This window comes from Nipponia nippon, unplaced genomic scaffold, assembly GCF_047370975.1.
Source record: "Nipponia nippon isolate SJK-2023a ecotype South Korea unplaced genomic scaffold, ASM4737097v1 scaffold_26, whole genome shotgun sequence".
Lineage (NCBI taxonomy): Eukaryota > Metazoa > Chordata > Aves > Pelecaniformes > Threskiornithidae > Nipponia > Nipponia nippon.
The window spans coordinates 4,874,408-4,898,055 of record NW_028262343.1 but is presented as its reverse complement, the minus strand read 5'-3'; the positions used below and the strand labels follow the sequence as shown (position 1 = coordinate 4,898,055).

At 44.8% G+C, this 23,648-nt stretch overlaps 1 protein-coding gene and 2 long non-coding RNA genes across 4 annotated transcripts in view; 1 reads left to right on the top strand and 2 right to left on the bottom strand.

Moving 5' to 3' along the window:
• Positions 1-4,680: 4,680 nt before the first annotated feature.
• LOC148055186 (uncharacterized) lies at positions 4,681-7,967 on the bottom strand. Of its 2 annotated transcripts, none has more exons than XR_015705861.1 (3): positions 5,930-7,967; positions 5,702-5,848; positions 4,681-5,276 (listed from the first exon to the last, which is right to left on the bottom strand). It is a non-coding gene; the product is annotated as an uncharacterized LOC148055186 (long non-coding RNA). The 2 variants fall into 2 exon arrangements; XR_015705860.1 differs by having other exon boundaries at positions 5,728-5,848; positions 5,930-7,966.
• A 6,264-nt stretch (positions 7,968-14,231) lies between these two features.
• LOC148055185 (uncharacterized) lies at positions 14,232-16,622 on the bottom strand. Its single transcript, XR_015705816.1, has 3 exons — positions 16,388-16,622; positions 15,528-15,609; positions 14,232-14,943 (listed from the first exon to the last, which is right to left on the bottom strand). It is a non-coding gene; the product is annotated as an uncharacterized LOC148055185 (long non-coding RNA).
• Positions 16,623-21,555: 4,933 nt separating this feature from the next.
• The window catches only part of LOC104023412 (regulator of G protein signaling 7 binding protein), a 46,142-nt gene continuing 44,049 nt past the window's right edge, over positions 21,556-23,648 (top strand). Inside the window, exon 1 of the mRNA XM_087762460.1 lies at positions 21,556-22,401. Within this exon, the coding sequence (XP_087618586.1) occupies positions 22,243-22,401 (159 nt within the window). The 5' untranslated portion in view covers positions 21,556-22,242. The remainder of the gene's footprint in view (positions 22,402-23,648) is intronic.

Below are 23,648 nucleotides of genomic sequence, written 5' to 3'. Positions count from 1 at the left end.
GGCAAGTCCTGCCTGACCAACCTAGTGGCCTTCTATGATGGAGCAACTACATCAGTGGATGAGGGAAGAGCTACGGATGTCATCTATCTGGACTTCTGTAAGGCCTTTGACACAGTCCCCCACAATATCTTCCTCTCTAAATTGGAGAGATATGGATTTGATGGGTGGACTGTTCGGTGGATAAGGAATTGGCTGGATGGTCGCATCCAGAGGGTAGTGGTCAATGGCTCAATGTCCAGATGGAGATCAGTGACGAGTGGTGTCCCTCAGGGGTCCGTACTGGGGCCAGTGCTGTTCAATATCTTCATCAATGACATAGACAGTGGGATCGAGTGCACCCTTGGCAAGTTTGCAGATGACACCAAGCTGAGTGGCGCAATTGACACACCTGAGGGATGGGATGCCATCCAGAGGGACTTGGACAAGCTGGAGAAACCTCATGAGGTTCAACAAGGCCAAGTGCAAGGTCCTGCACCTGGGCAACCCCCAGTATCAATACAGGCTGGGGGATGAAGGGATTGAGAGCAGCCCGGCTGACAAGGACTTGGGGGTACTGGTGGATGAAAAGCTGGACATAAGCCGACAGCCCAGAAAGCCAACCATATCTGTGGCTGCATCAAAAGAAGCGTGGCCAGCAGGTCGAGGGAGGTGATTCTGCCCCTCTACTCAGCTCTGCTGAGACCCCACCTGGAGTACTGTGTCCAGCTCTGGAGTCCTCAGCACAGGAAAGACATGGACCTGTTGGAGAGGGTCCAGAGGAGGGCCACAAAAATGATCAGAGGGATGGAACACGGTGGTAGATGCCCCCTCCCTGGAAATATTCAAGGTCAGGTTGGACAAGGCTCTAAGCAACCTGATCTAGTTAAAGATGTCTCTGCTCATTGCAGGGGGGTTGGACTTCCAACCTAAACCATTATATGATTCTATGGTTCTACGTATTATGTATATGTGGCTATGGGATAAATTTGTAAAAAACAGAAAGCATTTTCCTCTTTTTGAATAGACATATTTGAATAAGAACCACGTGCATGTATATACCCATATGAAGCATGCCTGTAGTATCAGTTAGCTGAGTAAATGGAGTTCTTTTTTGGGCCTCTACTTCATTAATTTTAAGTAGGTAGTCCACAGCTGTGATGTGCATCAAGAGAAAAAAACTTGTTACTGAAGTGTCTAAGCCAAATTCTGTAGTCTTTCTTGTACACTTTTGTGTTCTTTTTTGGTATGTGTTCCTGTTAGTTTTGCATACCTCTGTATGACCATAGCGTAAAGGAAAGAGTAAAACATTAGCTAGCACTGGGCATTTTCCATGAGGAGCCAAAATATGTGTTTTTCTGATGACTGAGGAAGGCTTTGGCTGATGCGAGATTAACAGACAAAATAAAGCTTTTCTGCCTCTGAATAGTACAGATTTCACCACTTTTTTTTTCAGTTAAAAGAAATATGGACATTTAATGTGATACGTAACCTATTCTTAACTTGTAAGCTTGAAAACTATTTGAGGAAGGGGGAAAAGGAGTTTAGCTTAGTTTACAGCAGTAATATGCAAGTTACGGTGAGTTCCGCGGCCGAGCGCGTGTTGAGGAGGAAAGGGGGGGTTCCCGGAGCCAGGGAAACCCGCGGACGTGCCAAGAGCCCAGCCGGGAGCCGGCAGCTCTCGCGAGCGGAGGTGACGCGGCGGAGGCGTTGCCAGGAGCAACCGCGGGAGATTTAAACGGCCCCTAGGGAGCGCGAGCCACCAGGAGCGCGGCGACCAGGGCGTGGCGCGGCAGTTCGCGCGGCAGTTCGTGCAGGGAGGGCCCTGCCACTTCGAACGGAGGCTGCTACCCACTTATAAGGAGCTGAGAACAGCAGGAGCCATAGTATCCACCCGGCAAAAAGCTGTGCTCTCAGGGTCCCTCGCAGCCCCTCCAGCTGCAAGAACTGACGCAGCCACCCAAACAGAGCCTTCGAGGGTACATGCAGCCGTCCAGGTCCCGGGTTGCAGGGAGTGCCCGAGTTTCAGGTCAGTATGTGACGGCAGCAGTGAGCTCACCTGCGGGAGATGTGCCCAAGTAAAGGAGCTGCTCAGCCTGGTGACAGCTTCGAGAGGAGGTGTCCAGGCTGAGGAGTATCAGGGAGTCAAAGAAGGAGATTGACTGGTGGAATCGTACTCCACCATCCCTGAGACAGATGCACCAGCCAGCTGCAGCACAAGAGGCAAAGGACCCCTTACCCTCTCGCCACCAGGCAGAAGGGGGAGACCCAGGTGACAGGCAAGAATGGAAGCAGGTTACTGCTTGGGGCGGCAGGCGAATCCGCTCTCAGCCTGCCTCACCTTCCCAGCTGCCCGTACACAACAGGTAGGAGGCCCTGGAATCAAATGGGCAGACAAGCGACGAAGCGGACGCAGGTCCTTCTGGAATGGAGGGGTCGTCTAGGCAGCCTCCCCCCCCCCCGCATCACAACCACTCATGTTAAGAAAAAAAGAAGGGTAGTTGTCATAGGTGACTCCCTTCTGAGGGGAACAGAGGGCCCCATATGCTGACTGGACCCAACCCACAGGGAAGTCTGCTGCCTCCCGGGGCAAGGATAAGAGACATCACCAGAAAACTCCCCAGTCTGGTAAGGTCCTCAGACTACTACCCACTATTAGTTCTCCATGTTGACAGCGAAGAGATAACAAAGAAAAATCCTAAGTCAATCAAAAGGGATTAGTTAAAAGCGGTTAGTTGAAGGATCAGGTGTTCAGGTGGTGTTCTCTTCGATCCTTCCGGTAGCAGGGAAGAACACTGAATGGAACAGGCAGACCCAGATAATCAACATGTGGCTCCGAGGCTGGTGTCATCGGCAGAACTTTGGGTTCTTCGATCATGGGACGGTCTATTCATTACCAGGTCTACTGACATCTGATGGGATGCACCTTTCTCAGAAGGGGAAAAGGGGTTTTGCCCAGGAGCTAGCAGAGCTGATTGATAGAGCTTTAAACTAGATTGGAAGGGGGAAAGGGACAATACCAGGCTAGGCAGTGACGAGTAACAGGATAGCATGCCAAAGTCCGAGGAGCTGCATGCTAGTGAGATTCCTCAGGCTGCTCCACGAGGCAACAAGCACAATGAACCGCACTTGAAGTGTTTTTACACAAATGCACGCAGCCTGAGGAACAAGCAAGAGGAGCTAGATGCCTTGGCCCAGTCCCAGAGATATGACATCATAGGCATAAGTGAAACCTGGTGGGATGAGTCCTGTGACTGGTGTGCCGTGATGGATGGTCACAGGCTCTTCAAGGAGGGATAGGCAGGGCAGGCGAGGCAGGGGGGTGGCATTGTATGTAGTGGAGGGGCTGGAATGCATGGAACTAGCAGTTGGCGATGGCACAGTTGAGAGCCTCTGGGTAAGGATTAAGGGACAGACAAATAAAGCGGATGTCATTGTGGGAGTCTACTATAGGCCACCCAGCCAGGATGATGACACGGATGAGTTATTCTTTAAGGAACTAAGGGATGCTTCCAAGTCATCTGCCCTTGTCCTTATGGGGGACTTCAACTTGCCAGATGTCAACTGGGAATACCACACAGCTGGTACAAGCAGGTCCAGAAGATTCTTAAAGCATCTGGATGATACCTTCTTGATACAAGTATTAAGGGAACCGACCAGGAAAGGTGCCTTCCTCAACTTGCTGCTTTAGTAAGGGTCAGAGAGGGTCTTGTGGGTGAAGTGGCGACTGGTGGCTGCCTTGGCCACAGCGACCACGAAGCAGTCAAGTTTAAAATCTATGGTAACAGGGGGAAAACTGCCAGCAGGACCTCAACTCTGGACATGAGGAGAGCTGGCTTCAGGCTGCTCAGGGAACTACTTAGTAAGGTCCCCTGGGAAAAAGCTTTTGAAGGTGCTGGGGTCCATCGGTGCTGGGGTCCATCAATGCTGGTCACTTTTTAAGTACCACCTCCTAAGAGCACAGGAGCAGGCAACTCCAAAATGTCGGAAGTCAAGCAGGCGAGGTAGAAGGCCAGCTTGACTGAATAGGGATCTTAATCTAGAACTAAGACGAAAAAAGAAAATGTATGACCAGTGGAAGCAAGGTCAGGCGACATGGGAGGACTACAGAGGTGCCGTTCGCCACTGTAGGGAGGAAATACACGTGGCCAAAGCTCAACTAGAGATGAAGCTGGCCAGTACTGTGAAGGACAGTAAAAAGGGCTTTTTTAAATATGTAAATAGCAAAAGGCAGTCAAGAAATAACATTGGCCCATTACTTGACGAGCATGGTCACCTCACAAACAGGGACATAGACAAAGCAGAGACGTTTAATGCTTTCTTCACCTCGGCCTTCAACACCGATGATGTGGCTAGAGAACCATGACTGTGAGAACGACAAACTCCCAACCAACTCCAAACCTGTGTGGGATTTGCTGCTCCAGCTGGATCCCTATAAGTCAATGGGGCCCGATGGGATTCATCCGATGGTACTGAAAGAGCTGGCTGATGTCACAGCGAGACCTCTCTCAATGATTTTTCAAAGCTCCTGGGAATCTGGGGAGGTCCCAGCTGACTGGAAGCTGGCAAACGTTGTCTCAATCTTCAAGAAGGACAACAGGGATGACCCTGGTAACTACATGTAGCGTTCGTTACATATCAAGGTTATACCGGCGGATCTCCAGCCGACCCGGGCTGGGGAAGGAACAGTCAGCACACACAGTGTGGGTGTTCAGCTTCAATGTTTATTGCGCAGTAGTTTACCTTTATACTCCCAGCAGTAGGCGTGTCATGTTATAAGGGGCGGAGACAAGGGAGGGTCGACCCTTAACTCTTTCCGTACAGCGCGTGATCTTCCGGTCGCCAGCCCTTATCTTTACTACATTTCCCCCTCCCTTAGCTCCAGTAGCTCTGGATCTCGCTGGGGAAGCTGCGCGTAAAATAATCGATATGTGGTAAGACTTCTTAATATACGACTCATAGAATGCATAATTAAGCGTAACAGACGGGGTAATAGCACAACAAGGTCAAGAACAAGTAACAAGACTATGAGCCTGGTTATTAAAAGTTTGGGCGTTATTAACATTCCAGTTTTGTAAGCCTGGGATAGTGGAGCTCTGGTTTGACTTGTGGCAGCAACTGTCCTCCTTATCTCTAGTGAAGTAAGGGGTGAACAATAGACAGGTAGAGGCTTGTCCAATAGCCGGCATATACAGACACACATTCGTTACGTTCATGGATTTTGCCCAATCCAGCCAGTAGTTCGTCGCGGCTCCCTCATTGCTCCCCCACACCATCAGGATGCATAGGGAAATGGTAACCTGTCAAGATAAGACTCAATAAATTGATTAATGTTTATACGGTCAAATATTTAGACTGGGTACCCATTCTAGCGTCCCTTTCTCGGTTTGCACACACGCATACCCACGTCCCAGACAACGGAGGGAATAAGGGCCCCTCCATTCACGGGTTTGCAGGTCCCGTACTTGAACCAAAGGGTAAGGCCCTTCGTTCTCATCGAGCCGGAAATGTGCCTGGGTTGCAGTCTGGGTTTTATAGGTGTTCCCTCGAATGGTATGATTTAAGGTAATTAGTGCCGTCGTCAACAGACGCTGTGCCCGAAATAAGGGAGGGTCAAGGGGAGGGGGAACCCCTGTTCCTGGGCTTATCTTTTCCCCCTCCCTAAGTCGGTCGAGTAACCCTTTTAATGTGCGATGCGCGCGTTCTACAATGCTTTGGCCCGTACTGTTGTAGGGAATGCCATGACTCAACTGAATATCCCAGCGCGCGCAAAAGTCCTTTGTCTTCTTGCTGACATATGCCGCTCCATTATCTGTTTTAATTTTTTGTGGGATGCCAAGTTGCGCCATACAGTCCTGCCAATGTAAAATAACTGCGAGAGCATTTTGTTTAGCATGCATAGTGGCTAAAATAACTCCACTGCAGGTATCAACTGTGACATGCAGATACTTACGTGGATTAAAGGGTTCATAAATCGTAACATCAGACTGCCATATTTGGTTGGGCTGCAACCCTCGAGGGTTTACCCCTGCCTCCCAGAGGGGACCTTTGGAACACACAGGATAAGCAACAATCACAGAGCGAGCATCTTGCAAAGTAATACCAGTTCGCTTTCCCACTGCCCCAGGGGTAAGGGGTCACTCTGGTAGCTCAGGTATCACTGGCAGTGCCGGGGGAGCCCTACCACCCCCCCCAGATGTCGTCAGCCGTGACGCCGGTTCTCCTTGTTCCTCAGATCTTTTCCTGCGCTCTGCTCTCTGTGTGTCCAGCACCCGTCGATCACTGGGATGCAACGGGGCGTCCTCAGAAGGTGATGGTGTCTTGCCCTCCTTTTCTCCTTCCCGCCATCTTCCTTCACGTAGTTCGCAATACCGCTGGGATCCCACATTGGCCCCCGGGACCCAATCCAGCAACCTATCAGTCAGCTCCCTTTCCACACATTGTTGCAACTCGCCCCAGGGGTATTGAGGAGGTGGCGGATCCGCTGGTGCAGAAGGTGCCGAAGGTTCCGTGGGTGGCTGCTCTAGACTCCCCACTCGTAACGGGAACACCTTTCCCGACTCCTTTGTTCCCGCTGCACCATAGCCTCCCTGCACCTCCCCTTCCTCCGTTGGCTCAGTCCCCAGTAACGACGGCCCCGTCTGTGCCCCACAGACCACCCCTTCAACTCGAGTTCACACTGGAGTTCCAGCCTGTCCAGTACAGCAGTACAGAAAAACAGCAGAGATGCCCTGGCCATCTGCCAGCCCAGGCACATAGCCATTGCTGTTATCAAAATGTTCCCAGGCACAGCGGAGTAAGATGATAAGCAGTTCAGCAGTACAGCAAGCAGCGAAAGCAAAAAGCAGCCACTAACGAGCATTAGACTCTAATATACAGTAAGGCAAGCAAGCCCTGTGGCAAGCACAGAAACCTGCCGATTAATAGCTAAACAGCAATACCTGCTATAACTTCGATCTAGCACATTCCAATTAAATCTGTCGTTATCTCGAACCCTTTGTACCCTATATTGGGCGCCAAAAAAACTGTCGTGGTTTAACCCCAGCTAGCAACTAAGCACCACACAGCCGCTTGCTCACTCCCCCCCGGTGGGATGGGGGAGAGAATCAGAAGAGTAAAAGTGAGAAAACTCATGGGTTGAGATAAAGACAGTTTAATGGGTAAAGCAGAAGCCGCGCGCGCAAGCAAAGCAAAGCAAGGAATTCATTCACTACTTCCCATAGGCAAGCAGGTGTTCAGCCATCCTCAGGAAAGCAGGGCTCCATCATGCGTAACGGTTACTTGGGAAGACAAACGCCATCACTCCAAACGTCCCCCCCTTCCTTCTTCTTCCCCCAGCTTTATATGCTGAGCACGATGTCATATAGTATGGAATAGCCCTTTGGCCAGTCTGGGTCAGCCCCCCCTGGCTGTGCTCCCTCCCAGCCAGCCTGTGTCCCCTCCGAGACTAAACCCATTGGCTTTTCGTTCCCAGGAACTTCATGCCCCATCAGCGCTCTACGTGCGGCAAGCCAGCACCGCTTTGCCGCAAACCCCTTCTTGAGCACCCTTTCTACTGTTCCCCAGGCGCGAAGCCGGTCACTGGCTCCTCCAGCATTGCTTATGATCACTTCTGTCAGCTCGTTGCGTATTTTCCCCCAATTTGGGGTGTCCAAAAACTTCTGTGGGAGCGCCGAGCACTCCCCGGCGTAGCATCCATTGGATGCAGTCGCCCGTGGGCCTTTTCCTTATTGCCCCATCCTCGCCCACCTCCGTCGCTACCGACTTTAGTACCTTTACGAGTTCTGCGAGCTCCATCGCTGCTACCTGCAGCCGATCACCTCGGGGTCACCACTATATAGCGTTCGTTACATATCAAGGTTATACCGGCGGATCTCCAGCCGACCCGGGCTGGGGAAGGAACAGTCAGCACACACAGTGTGGGTGTTCAGCCTCAATGTTTATTGCGCAGTAGTTTACCTTTATACTCCCAGCAGTAGGCGTGTCATGTTATAAGGGGCGGAGACAAGGGAGGGTCGACCCTTAACTCTTTCCGTACAGCGCGTGATCTTCCGGTCGCCAGCCCTTATCTTTACTACAACTACAGGCCTGTCAGTCTCACCTCTGTGCCTGGCAAAATCATGGAGAAGATTATTCTGGGAGTTATTGAAAAACACCTGAAAGACAATGCAGTCATTGGTCCCAGCTAGCACAGGTTCACGAGGGGAAAGTCCTGCTTGACAAACTAGATTTCCTTCTATGACAAGGTTACCCACCTAGTTGACCAAGGGAAGCCAGTCGATGTAATCTTTTTGGACTTCAGTAAAGCATCCGATATTGTCATACTGTCTCTCACAGTATCCTCCTGGACAAAGTGTCCAGCATACAGCTGGATAAACACATAATGGTGCAATGGGTGTACAATTGGCTGACGGGTCAGGCTCAAAGGGTTATAGTAAATGAGGTTACATCGGGCTGGTGACCAGTCACTAGAGAGGTTCTGCGGGGATCCATCTTGGGGACAGTGTTCTTCAATATCTTCATAAATGACTTGGATGCAGGACTTGAAGGTTTGCTATCTAAGTTTGCCAATGACACCAAATTGGGAGGAGCTGTTGACACTCTCGAGGGCAGAGAGGCCTTGCAAGAGAGATCTGGACAAATTAGAGAGCTGGGCAATCACCAACCGTATGAAGTTTAACAAGGGCAAGTGCCGGATTTTGCACCTGGGACATGGCAACCCTGGATGTACATACAGACTGGGGAACGAGAGGCTGGAGAGCAGCCCCGCGGAGAGGGATCTGGGGGTTCTGGTCGACGGCAAGTTGAACATGAGCCAACAGTGTGCCCTGGCAGCCAGGAGGGCCAACCGTGTCCTGGGGTGCATCAAGCACTGTATTGCTAGCCGGTCGAGGGAGGTGATTGTCCCGCTCTACTCTGCACTTGTGTGGCCTCATCTTGAGTACTGTGTGCAGTTTTGGGCACCACAGTACAAAAAGGATACAAAGCTACTAGAGAGTGTCCAGAGGAGAGCCATGAAGATGGTGAAGGGTTTAGAGGGGAAGCCGTACAAGAAGCAGCTGGAGTCACTTGGTCTGTTCAGCCTGGAGAAGAGGAGACTGAGGGGAGACCTCATCGCAGTCTACAGCTTCCTCACGAGGGAAGGAGGAGGGGCAGGTGCTGATCTCTTCTCCCTGCCGACCAATGATAGGACCCGAGGGAACGTCAGGAAGATATGCCAGGGGAGGTTTAGGTTGGACATTAGGAAAAAGTTCTTCACCCAGAGGGTGGTGGAGCACTGGAACAAGCTCCCCTGGGAGGTAGTCATGGCACCAAGCCTGACAACATTCAAGAAGCAATTGGACAACACCCTCAGACATATGGTGTGAATTGTGGGGTTGTCCTATGCAGGGACAGGAGTTGGACTCGATGATCCTTATGTGTCCCTTCCAACTCGGGACATTCTATGATTCTATGAACCAATCTCTCTTTGGGTACCAGTTCAAACTTTAAGGGGTTATCTTTCCTCATACTTATTGAAATCTGTGTTTGTTGCAGTCCTCTGATGGTAAAGTTTAGAAGAGTAGCAAGGAAAGAATCACAAGAAATCTAGTTGTATTATTCCGGTATGAGTCATCTTACTGTCAGAAACAGATATTCGGAATTTATTATTTAAACCGACTTTTTTTTTTTTTTTTTTAATTTTAAAGTCTAAAATCTGATTTCTTACAGGTAAAGGTTTGAATTCAAATTTCCAAAAGCAGCTCCTAATTTTGGGTGCCTCAATTTGGCATTCCTAACATGAGGCCTTCCTTCTAAAGGGACCTGATTCAGAAGAACTGAAGATCACCTTTCTCCAATACAGGTTCTTTAGGATTTCTTATATTGGGAGCCAAAGCCTGATAAACCTTAAATACACCTGTTTATGATGGACTTCAGCAGTAATTCAGATCCCAGCAGAATCAATGGGAGTTATCATTATAAAGGTCTATTTTCTCATATGTATGTGCAACTGGATTTTTGTCTTACAAACTTTTTCTGTTACTGTAAAAGATATTCTGATGGAATTTCTGAAATAAGTTTTCAGCACTTCCTTCAGCACAAGCAAGTTCAAATTTTATATTTACTTACATTTGATTACCCTATGATTGAAAGTAAACTAAATCTCCAGTGTCTTAGATGTGTTAGGTTTTCTTTCTTGCTGTGATGTAATCCTGGAAAATGCATACTGTCAAAATGAACTTAATAAAATAACTTAGTTAAAAATAACTTAATAATCATCTATTCCATTTTCCATCAGAAATTTTCTTCAGTTGAAATATTTCTACATTTCCTGTAAGGCTTTAAAATGTAAACCTATTTGAAAGTACTGTCCAGTGTTATGCTGTGGAAGTTTAACCATAAAATGTAATCTTTAATGTAGGACATTTCACTTTTCACTTGATTATATTTGTACAGAGTGATTTCTTATTTAAAAAAAAAAAAAAGTGTTCCTAAAAGAAGACTGAAGGTATGCATAATTCCATATTGTGATTTCACTAAAATTATTTTATTGCAAATTAACAGAAAGATCCTACAGGACAAACTTCATCTCTGATACACACTGGAGAAAATGTGCTGAATAAGCTGACAAATCTGATCTGACGAATGGTCCTGGGCAAGTCAGCAGATTAACACTGTACAACAAAAAGCACAGGGCTCACTTCTCAGGGAAAGGCTCTCAGCAGGAGAGCGTTACATAGGAAACCAAATGGCTTTTCTTGCCCTTTGAATGCTGTGCAGGGCACTCTACATATTCAGATACACAATCTCCACTGGCAGTTTAGGGTCAGCTTTTGTCCTCTAATTCACAAGTGTCCCATGCAAGTCCTTGGGAGTTATCCAGGGCATCTGATGGCAGATATTGATTTTCCTTTTCTTCTTCATTAAAACATTCCAGAATATTGCTAGTTTTCTTAAGGTCTTTTGCTTGACCTTTGACTGCTGAACTCTACCCAAAGGAGACAAGATGATGTGCTACTATTTTTCATTACTTTTTGCCCTTTGAGGCTGCTCTGCCGTTTCAATTGGTTGCTGTGCTGAGGCATGACATACACCCCTGAAACTCTGAATTTATACCCAGGTAAGAATCTGAGACCTAATTTATTTTACAGCCTTTAATGAAAATTGTGGCAAATGTAAACAGAAGGAAAGTATATACCCTGCCAAAGTACAGCACAAAACACTTTGCAGCACTAAAAATAAACAAAACCTAAAGATCTTTTCAAAGTGAATTCTGGGCCCCTGAATAGAAGTTCCCTATAAAGGTTTCCAGGAGCCAGAGCATGGTTAATTATTGCAAGGAACCAACCATGAAAGTGTGCAAAGTAGCAGATAAGCAAAGGACAGCAAAGCAGCTGTTGCCAGGGAGGTACTGGATAGCAGTACTGGGTAGCAGCAGCAGGTACTAGATGTCTTTCAGCCTGGCCTAGAAAAAGGAAGGTCAGTGTTAACAACACAAAGCTATTTTACTGACCACTGTCTAGAAAACAACTGACTATTCCCTCAGCTTTGTTTGAGGCTGGTAAGAAATGAGAACAGGAACAGAAGAGTGGTTTATGAACCTCATCATATCTGAAGATGAAAGCCCTCAAGGTCCTGGCTCAGCCTGCCTGGACCTGGTTTCCTAAGGGCTCTCAGGGGCATAAGGCCTTTACACATTAATCCTTGGGAGGCAAAGCATGCTCCTTCATTCAGGGTTGCTTATGATGCATGAAAAATGTTACTACTGAAAAAAAGTCCACAAGATTGTTTGAAATTTCAAATGTATCTTTTAGCACTTCCTTTAATATTGTAGCAGCAGTCAGTATCCTGTGTGTACTTAACTAAGTAATTTTTAATTTGAAAAATATTCTAGACCTCAGTACTACAGCATATGCTAACCAAATATTCGTCTGGCATATCAACAATGCTGCCTTCCCTCAGCCACGTTTTTTTAATGTCCGTTCTACTTTATAGAATTTGGAAAGACTCCTTCAGCTTCATGCCCTCCACATCTCAATACTAATTTACAAGTGAAATAAAACTCTTCCCGTGCTTTCTAGATTGATGTTATACAAGTGATACATATCACTAAGATACTGTATTAGTGATGGCTTATTTAAATTTGCAGTTTGGTTTTAGGATGCAGTAACTATATTCTGACTTTTCACTAGATACCATTTTAACTTAATAATAATCTATTTAATTTTCCATCAAACATTTTCTTCAGTTGAAATATTTCTATGCTTCTGGTAAGGCATTAAAATGTAATCAGGCAATCACTTAAAATTTACTGCGCATGTAATCTTTTATCCTCAAACAAGAGGATGAAGCAGAAAAAGTAAATGCCATCAATAAAAAGATCATGGTAAGTCATTTGATATTGATACAAGCATTAAAAATTAATTATATCAACCCCTTTTTACTCTGTCATTAAAAAATGAGTATTAAAATGCTAATCATGTAATGTACTCCACTGTTTCTGAGCTGGAGAATGAAATTCAGACTGAGCAGAAGGGAAATATGCATGTAGCCTCACTGTATTACCTGTATAAAATAAAGGATGTTAGATATTAACATAAAAATCTAGATGACCACCCTGTTCAATGAAAAGTGAAAAGTAATACTTTAAAGAATCCTATGTAATCCCAATCTCCCTAAAATAATCCCTGGTTTGGGGGTATTAACTCTTCATATAATTAGGTTGCTATCCAAGAAATATTGTTTAGACTTATAATCAAAGTGTGAAAATAACTGAAATTCACAAAAGCCTGTCCTTAATCCATGCAGATTATAAATCCTTGAGGTTGTACATGATTCCAGAATTCATTACCAGTCATAGCATGGCATTTGATGGTGCCTTAAAGACAACACGTTCCAGTTAGAAACATATGAGGTAAGAATGTGTTTGCCTTGCAGATGGCTCTAGCTAGCTAATGTATGCATTTCATCTGTCAGAAGTTAAACTAGTTCTAAAATAATTTGAATTAGACTTCAGGGGAGGAAGAATATGCTAATTTTCTTAGAGAATGTTTGCAAGAAGTTAATGTTACAGGCAATTTATAGCCCTATCTGGTTCCATCTTAAAGAAGTGGACCCCACTTTTTATTTCTTTAAAGACTTGTGAATTAAATGAACATAGAAGTTAATAATAATGGTCTTAAAAAGCACAGATTTTTCCAATGCATACAGCATAATTTTACACGAGTAGCAATTGCATGACCTACAAAATTGTCAAAATAGTTTTGTATACTCACCTAGGAGTTAAGGCTCCCAAACTCATTTTTATTCATCATCTGGACAGTGAATTAAATTCTAAACAACAAAAACAGACATAATGGCATTAAATTACCAAGCTGTACTGGTATTTTTATTTAATTCTGCTTAAGACAGGAATATAGTGTAATGATAACAATACCATAAATCGAGATATCCTTCTCTTTCCTTAGCTATTATTCCTCAAGTGCCTTGTTTTCAGAGTGATTTACAGGTCAAATTCTCATTATTTTAAATCTCTAAAAACAAGTTCTTCAGAACTTCCATTTCCCATGCAGAGTCTAGTAGCAACACTGCTCAATGAGCAAAGCACTTAGAGCCTCTCAAGTGAAAGGCACTTTTACAAGCACAAGATGATATCTAAATGCGTGTATTACAGTGTTAATCCAACAGGTTAACAAATATTTTGGCAACAGTAACTAAATTATCGTTATTATCATAATTTCAATCAAAGGACAGCCAAATTACACTTGTATGGCTTGTGTAGTTGCTAACTAAATTCTTTATTGACTTAAAAAAAAAAAAAAGCTGGTTTAGCATGTACTGCTTTACAGGAAGTTTAACATTAAAAGTTTTTCAGGATATGTCTGTGACCCACTGGTAAGAAGGAGATTTCTGAAAGATTCCCACTAGCAGCATTCCTCCACATACTGCTTAGCTAAGTACCCTCAGCAGGAAAAGAAGAAAATATCTAAACCTTTAAATAGTGCAGATAGATATCAAGTTGCTTCAGGCAACAAAATATAAATCACAGTGTGATTCATCAAACATTTTTCTGTTTTTTTACTCACTAGAAAGATTAGTTTATTTAATGTCTAAGCTTTTTAACAAATACAAATAAAGCAATCCAGTAGTAATTGCACAAACCTAAGAGTCAGGAAACCTTTCCATTGTCAACATCATCAGTGATCAGCAATGTGATCATAGCAGTCACAAATCTTTTTTTTTATACAAAAGGATGCTTGTAAAGACTGTTGAGTTGTCTCTTTGGAAAACACTATAAGCATAATTCAGCATTATAGTAGAAAAACAGTGCAATTGTGATATATGGTGAATACAAAAAAAATCTTTTTAAATGTATTGAAATTACTCACTTTTTAGACATTAATAATGGGTAGATTTCAAAAGCAGGGTAACAAATTATTTCAAAGATAATGAATGGTATTATATTTTTTTAAAAATCTTCAAATGCAACAACTGTGATTCATTTGTTTCTTCCTGAAAGGTAAAGCAGTGTGTCCGACCACTGCACAGTAACAGAGTCACAGTGCACCTAAAATCAAGGACTTGTTTGAGAAAACGTCAAGTCCTAGAAAAGAAAATCTTCCAAACAGGTATGGATGAAGTCCTGATTCAGCAATGAAAGTTGTCCACAAGCCCCTTGTTTTTAACCTACTGTTAGGGACAAATCCAGTCTCTCACTAGTCCTTTTTCTGTACCACTGCAACATCCATACTGCATCTGAAATTGCTGTGCTCTTCTCTGTTTTAGTGCAGGAATCCTCACACGGACTAGAGCCAGCATAGCTGGCTGTGTGCAGTACTGCTTGGCATTAGGAAATCATACAGATGGCAGGGAGCATGGTCAGATGACACTGCAAACTGGCAATGCACTGCCAGAACAGGCTCTAGGTGACTGGAAATTCAGTGGCTGCAGCTCTCCAAATATTTCTCCTTTATTCCCAGGAAGGAACTGTAACACAAAATGAATTAGGCCTATACCCTCCAAAGGTCCTCGGCACCTAACTCCCCTTAGAATAGCAGTATGTGTTATGTATGTGCTTATCATTGATCATGGTAATCTTTTTCTACAGTTTAGTGGCCAGAGCGCTTCCAGGAAAAGGATTTAAACATATCCTCCTAAAACCAAGGAGCTTCCCTTGTCCAGAGCAAATGCCCTAAGCACTAGGTGATTATGTAAGCATGTGAAGGTGCAGCAACATTTTACTGTCAAGTGAAAGAAAGATACTATTCTCTGAATTTAAATACATTATTAAGTGCAGAAGATGGGGTTTCTAAGTTCCTATTTCACAGAAATGCTTTACTCGGAGGTAAAGGAGAAGGGGAAATGGGGCAAATGCTAATCTTGGATATGCCAAGATTTATGCATAAAATATGCATTTTAGGGGCTGTTTCCCCCAGTCAGCATATGACTATTGTGAATCCCATTCTCCTGCATCTAATCTTCTCTCTTCTAGATAGAGGGAATCTAAGTCCTATTTTGAATTTCTATTCCCTTGGTAAATGACTAACTTGAAGATCTGAGTATGTCGATACCTTGAGCGTTCTGGAATCATGATCCTTCATGAATCCAGCTCCTAGAAATGATGAGGCTACATTCAGTACATTCTGTGATGCCCTGTAAAAATGAAATAGAGTTAAATGCAACTAAAACTGCTGTCTATTTAAAGACTTTTTAATATTTAATGAATGCAATAGTATATACGAATGTGCTGGGTTTTTTAATATTTTATTATATATAGGGAGAAGGTACAATTATAGTACTAAGCATATTAAAACCATAGCATATCAAAGTAAATACCTGATTAAAACTCTGGAGATACTTCTCTTTCCTATTAAATAGTCATAAGGAAAAATATTTGAAGAAATGTTTTCCCTTTCTATGTCAATTTATACCAGTTGTCTAAGAATCCTCCTGCAATCATTATTATAACCTAGGTAAGCATTGTTATGATTTCACAAGTTATTTTTATATTGGAAACCAGCTGGGTTCTCATTTATTTTTATATTGGTAAATAGATTTCTAATTTAGTATTATAAACAAATAGATTTATTGCAAGCTAGCATTTTCAAGTAGTGGACTTCAAAATTAATTAAAATTTACTGCAATAATATATCAGCAAGAATAGGGAAAAAAATAGTTTAATAAAGCCACCAACAGGAGTCAATTACTAAATATCTAAACATTTGTTTCTCAAGTTTTTAAAAACCTTTTTAAAAAACAAGAAAATACATTTCTCTTGTCAGATATTTGACGAATGCAAAAAATGCTCAGTATTTATTTCAAATAAATGTTTATGACAATGAAACTTTTCAACTTTAATGGAAAGAAAAAGCAAAATAACACTGACATATATATGCTAAAAGTTTATTAAGAAATTGGTGTTTGACATTACCGGTTTATAGGAGATGCAGTTTTTAGATACTGTATTGGACTTGATGCTGTTTATCACATTCAGTCAGAGTCAGAGTTGCTGCAGTCCTTGTTGAGAGCCATGGGGAACATGTGCAAACCCTCCTCTCTCGCCATTCTGAGTTTTCACGAGTGTTCCTTCATTTTCTGGGAAATGTGACAAATCCTTCCTTTTATAGCAGGCACTGCAGTTACTACTGATTTTCTTTTAACCGTGCTTTCTTCAAAGGCTTGTGGCAAATTCAAAAAATGTTGTAATAAAGTAATATAGATATATATTATGAAATAATAGAATAAAAAATTATATTAACTACTGATAATTTAAGCACCTTAAATGTTAATCTGATTGTTGGTAACTATGGTATATTTAATAAAAACTTTAAACCCCTGTTTTTTATTATAACCTATAATTTGATAAATAATCCAAACTTCATAATTTTCTATAATTTTGTCTTCTGCATACCTCGAACTCAACACTATAGTAGTTCGGATACCAACAAATGAGCCAGACACCACTCTAACTTCCTGAACCTATGTCAGAATCCAAGAAATAGCTACAAAAACTAAAATAAACAAGGCTACAAGATTAAAATAAAAAAGACTACAAAGAAATAAATACAAAGACTATGATTGTGGAATGACCAGTTATTCAAATTTTTTGTAGGATGACCTATTCTTCATTACCAGTTCTCTACTTTCAATCTCATGCAGATGAGTTGAGGCTAAAAGTTAGTACTACTACTGCTTTTTGCTAGCAATTTCTTATGTGCCAATTACACACAATGCTGTTTTAAGACATTGGCCCCCAAATCCCCAGCTTGAAGGAAGATCTTAACAGTAGTACTACATAGCCTATCTGTTCCTCCAGAAATACCATTAACACACCATGCAGTAAATGCACTAGAGTTCTACATACACACCAAGTCTAACACATAGGGTGTGCATACACAATGGGTTTTTCTTTTGTAAACATTTGGCTATTTAATACATTTTCTTGTTGAAAAATTTGAGGTTAACTGTGGTTTGAGGTTATGCTAAATAAGAAAGAATGTGTGTAAAAAAAGTTGTTCAAATAACAGTGATGTAGGAGTCGATACTGCAAAGATGTATACACATACTTAACTTTATGTACAGTAAACAGTCTTAGAAAATTAAGCAAGCATGTTGATTTAATGACTTCTACAGTTAAGAGATGCAGTTAAGGATGCAGTTGGTTTTCTGGGCTGTGAGCGCACATTGCCAGCTCATATTCAGTTTTTCATCCACCAGTACCGCCAAGTCTTTCTCCTCAGGGCTGCTCTCAATCCCTTCATCCCCCAGCATGTATTGATACTGGGGGTTGCCCTGACCCAGGTGCAGGACCTTTCACTTGGCCTTGTTGAACCTCATGAGGTTCACATGGGCCCACCTCGCCATCCTGTCAAGGTCCCTCTGGATGGCATCCCTACCCTCCAGCATGTTGACTGCACCTCACAGCTTGGTGTCGTCGGCAAACCTGCTGAAGGTACACTCAATCCCACTGTCCATGTCGCTGACAAAGATGTTAAACAGCACCGGTCCCAATATCAGCCCCTGAGGAACGCCACTCATCACTGATCTCCACTTGGACATCAAGCCGTTGACCACAACTCTTTGAGCGCAACCATCCAGCCAATTCCTTATCCACCGAGTGGTCCACCCATCAAATCCATGTCTCCCCAATTTAGAGACAAGGATGTCGTGCGGGACAGTATCAAATGCTTTGCACAAGTCCAGGTAGATGACATCTGTTGCTCTTCCCTTATCCACCAATGCTGTAACCCCATCGTAGAAGGCCACCAAATTTGTCAGGCACAATTTGCCCTTAGTGAAGCCATGTTGGCTGTCACCAATCACCTCCTTATTTTCCATGTGCCTTAGCATAATTTCCAGGAGAATCTGCTCCATGATCTTGCCAGGCACAGAGGTGAGGCTGACTGGCCTGTAGTTCCCTGGGTCTTCCTTTTTTCCCTTTTTAAAAATGGGGGTTATGTTTCCCCTTTTCCAGTCAGTGGGAACTTCACCGAACTGCCACGACTTCTCAAATATGATGGATAGCGGCTTAGCAACTTCATCCGCCAGTTCCCTCAGGAACCGTGGATGCATCTCATCAGGTCCCATGGACTTGTGCACATTCAGGTTCCTTAGATGGTCTCAAACCTGATCTTCTCCTACAGTGGGTGGTACTTCATTCTCCCAGTCCCTGCCTTTACATTCTGCGACTTGGGCGGTGTGGCTAGAGCACTTGCCGGTGAAGACTGAGGCAAAAAAGTCATTGAGTACCTCAGTCTTCTCCATATCCCGGGTAACCAGGTCTCCCGTTTCCTTCCAGAGAGGACCCACATTTTCCCTAGTCTTCCTTTTATCACCGACGTACCTATAGAAGCTTTTTCTTGTTGCCCTTGACGTCCTTGGCCAGATTTAATTCTATCAGGGTCCTTGCTTCCACCCTCTGTAGGCTTCCTTTTTGAGTTTGAGTTTGTCCAGGAGCTCCTTGTTCATCCATGCAGGCCTCCTGGTGTTTTTGCCTGACTTCCTCTTTGTTGGGATGCATCGCTCCTGAGCTTGGAGGAGATGATCCTTGAATATTAACCACCTTTCTTGGGCCCCTCTTCCCTCCAGGGCTTTATCCCATGGTACTCTACCGAGCAGATCCCTGAAGAGGTCAAAGTCTGCTCTCCTGATGTTCAGGGCAGTGAGCTTGCTGTGCGCCCTCCTCGGTGCCCTAAAGATCTTGAATTCCACCATTTCATGGTCACTGCAGCCAAGGCTGCCCTTGAGCTTCACATTCCCCACCAGCCCCTCCTTGTTGGTGAGAACAAGGTCCAGCATAGCAGCTCTCCCCATTGGCTCATCTATCGCTTGGAGACAAGAGATACTCCCAAGTCAAAAGTTCATCTCAGTTCATTTTTAAAAATTACAATACAGGCTAGGTATAGCAAAACCTACATATTTACTTTTATTTCATTATGTGGAGCTACCGAAGAATTTGACTATGTAACGGACCAAGTACTCTCTGAACTTATTTCAAGGTCACCTTCCCATGCTCTTTAGAGGCTGCTGCAGGAGGGAACAGCAAGCCCCTACTTTTTGTAATCCATTAAACACCAGGCAACGAAGCTAGAATAAAGCCATTTGCAACAGGAACTCTAGTTCAGACAAGAGGAAAGAATCATGTTTCTCTATTTTCAGGAAAGTGTTGCAGCATATATACCTCTGTTTTCCCAGGCGAGCATTTTGTTTCCTGGTGGTATATATTTTCAAACCAAGTCTTATTGCTCCCAGCACTTCCGTGTGACAGCATTTGGTGGCTTAGCTTGGAGCTCTTCCCCCCAGCCTGAGAACTGGGATGCCTACAAAAATCGTTTCTTTTGCATCCCAGACTGACTTGTTCCCTATCACTCCTGCTTCTCCAGTGTAACCCTGGGGTGCCATCAAATTCATCATGTTCTATGATGATTTCAGAGGTCAGCTGGAAGAATTAAGAAAACATGAGGTCTTATCAATTACAAAAAGAAAAATATAAACAGTCAGGAGTGAACATGCTGTAGGTCACTGGGACTTCAAAACTGTTCCAGATGTTGGCCAAAGGGCAAAACTCAGCTCTGACTCAGCTTTATACAGGGCAGATTTATCGCCAGGAACTAAATTCTAACCTTTTTTAAAAGTCAGTAGGACTTCTGCCATTGACTTCAAGGGACCAGAACTTCAGCCAAGACAGGTAATGTACAAGCAAACATGCTGTACTCTTTGGTAGATTTATTGTTGGTTTTAGTATTAATATTAGTATTATTTCATTATTGGTATTACAGTAGCTCTTAGAGACCTGAAATAAGACTAGAACATATGACTAAAATGATACATGATCAATGATTAAAACACTAGCATTAATGTGGCATAGTACTACATTTTAATTTCCCTTTACAAATATATATGTTTTGTTCTATATAGATGTGAGGAGAAGATGCATTCATTTTGCTTTTTGCCAGTATTCAAATATTTCCCTTGTCATTAGGTAATGGTTTGTGTGTGTATGGAAGCAATATGATGTCCTGGCTCAAAGCTTGTGCTCATGCAGCACCAAATTCAAGCATTTCTTTCCTATGAGTAATAGAATTAAGTTGAATATGAAAAGAAAATGTGGTGTCCTTAAAATAGCACTTGCAAACTGCAAGTTCTTGCTGCTCTGGATGCTGAAGACCTAGTAGTATGTTTACAAGGTAGCATTAAAATTACAAGGTAGCATTAAAATTACAAAGTCAGTTTTGTTTTACCTAAAGTGATGACAGTGCTTGCAAGCACTGCAAACCCATCAACACTAACACACATCCAGTAGCTTCTATTTCTAGGAAAATAGCAGGAAATTTCTAAAAAGAGTTTCAAAGTAGACTAGATAGGCAATGTCCAGACTCAGGTAGATACCAGGGTGTCTGAGTTACAGTAATGCTCAGCAAAGCCTGAAAAGAGGTCCTCAATCTGCCAGAGTGCCATTGCTGGCATATTTAGGCTCCTTGGCAAGACTGGGTTTATGTGTATGATGTGTTTGGCGTTCCCTTGGTATGAAAAACATTACTGAAACATAAAAATCTTCTATTTAATGTCTTGAAGAAATAAAATTATACCAGAAGTGAGGTAAACTCCTAAATGGCCATAGCTACCTGGCTACAGACAGGAATAGGACCAACCCTGGAGCTGAATCTGGCCCAGCCCGTAGCTTGCCGCAGGGCAGTGGGGTCCCCAAGGGGCCATGGAGAAGGTGGCTGCAGAGACAGTGTGGGCACAGCCCTGCAGCCATCTGCATCAGAGGGGCCGGTGCCCAAGGCCTGGGGGTACTGTGAGCATCAGCCTGTCGAACCACAACTGCACTGTTCTGCTGGAGCACGGAGGGAACAATTTCTCCAATCGATTATTATTTAATCTTTTCTACAATGAACAAATACAATCTACAGTGTAGTTGCATCACACTCTCCAAGCATTTTTCTTAGAGCCCCAAAATAGGATGTTTTTTAGTGAAAGAAAACAAATCTGAGCAGTGAACCAAGTCTTCATTAAATAGAGACATATTTTCTAAGTAATCTTCTTGAGGATTAGTATCAACTTCGGCAAAAGCTGGACGGATGATGTGCTAACGTCCGCAGGAAAACTGCCCCGGCGGCCCCAGGGCGGTTCCTGCTGAGGCTGCAGCCGCCCGAAGGGAAGGCGCTGCCCAGCTTCTCCCTGGGACCCGCACTGGGAGGGCGCTTCGCCCCGGCGCTGACCCGCCTCCCATGGCGGCCCTGTGGGGGCGGCGCGCTGTTGACGGCGTCAGCCCGCCGGGCCCAGCCGCCCCACCGGCCCCTTCAAGCGGCTCCCGGCGGGCGCCCTGGAGAGACGCGCCGCGGGGGAGCGCGTAGCGGCGTGGCGGGGCGGGCTCCCCCGCTGGGAGCATCGGGCAGGTTTCGGGGGCCGCTGGATGGGAGCCCTTCGCCGCCGGGCACGGCCGCTCTCCACCCCCCCACGCTGGCTGCGGGAAGGAGGACGGCAGAGCATGCCACCGGCGGGGCGGTTCCGCAGGGACTGACATGCTGCTGAAGGAGGGAAGGCGTCAGCCCCTCCGCCTCTCTCCGCGGTAGCGAAGGCGATGCTGCAGGGCGCTCCCCGGGCTCTCCCGCAGGTGCCAGGCTATCACCCACAGCAGCCGCGATCGCTGCCTTGACTAGCGCGGCCCCGGGTGGGCCGAGGCGACGAGCAGCGCGGGCCTTCACCCTTCTTCAGGGAAGGCCCTACCTGCGTCCGCGGGGCCCCGCGCGACGGGCGTCTCCGCGCGGCGGATGCGTGTGCATGAGCTCTGCACCGAGCGGGCGCAGGAAGCGCCCCCGCTCCGCCGCCTCCATCTTCCAGGGCAGCAAGACCTCGCCGCACGGCCGCGACGGTGAACGCCGGGGCAGCGGCTCTGAGAGCGCCTACCAGACCCAGAGAGCCCTGGATGACTGCAAGATGGTGGGTACCACAAAAGGGCTTGCCTTAATTTTTATATTTTCCGAGTGTTCTCGTCGCTGGCGGCGGTGCCGCTCCTCCCCCCAGCTTGCCTATTCCCATCACGTGCAGTTGCACTATTTTTAAAACTGCAGTCCCCGTCGGGGGTGCTGCCCTGTAGCCTAATTCGTAGTGGTTCAAAAACGGGAGAGGGGAGGGAAAAACGAGACCTGTGGGGAGCCGGCTGGGTGCTGCAGGACAGGTAGGGCAGGGACCAGAGCCGGGTGCCTGGCCCTGCAGGAGCAGGAGCCCTCGCCCCAGCACATGCTGCCTTCGAGGTGCTGCCAAGCAGGTGGAGTTGCATTCTGCTAGATCTGGCCAAATCTGTCCCCAGACTTGCACTCACTGCAGCCTAAATAGGTAAATAGTTGCCTCCACTTCATCAGTGCACTCTGTGCTTGCTGTCTTGTGTGCAGCAACCACACTCTTGCCCTAAAATCCTTCTAAAACAGGATTCAGAATTTGAGGCCCCAAAATTCTGTCCCTGACATACATGGTACCTGTTTCCAGTCTCCCCGGAGTAGCTGACTGCAATTGTAAAATCTCAGATCAAACACCTGCATCCATGTTGTTTTTTTACTGTCACATTATGGTATGACATTTTTCTCCATTCATGTTCAAAATGTTTGGATCCTGACACTTTCCTTCAAACCAGCACCATACACCCCATATCTGGCTCCTTGGGCTGGACATTGGGCCCCAAAATTGCTCCTCTCACCAATGACAGAAATAGAAAACAAATGAAGTTGCTGCTACTTTACTTGAAAAATCTGGATCTTGCTACAGCTCTGTCCAATAGCATTGGAAATATATCATCTGCTACTTCTGTTCTGCTGGATTCTGGCAATTTTTTTCCTCTAATATTGCAAATTGTGCTGGCAGATACCCACTCTGATACTTCAAAATCGAGAGCAACTCCCAGTGCACCAAGGAACAAAAGCTGCCACAGTAGCTCTATAAATATACCCAACAAGTGGATCCTACTGGGTCCTGCCTTTTTTCTCATTCCCGACAGCATAATTTGGTTAGATAAACAGAAGTACTAGCTTTGTTTCTTCACTGTTTATCTGGTATAATTCACTGATTAGAAATAAAATATGATTTACAGATGGATTGTCAAGATGCAGTAAGATTCAGGAGATAAAACCAATGTTTTTTTTTTCTTTTTCTCTGTCTCGATGCTGCAACATCAGTATGGTTTTGTTTTCCTT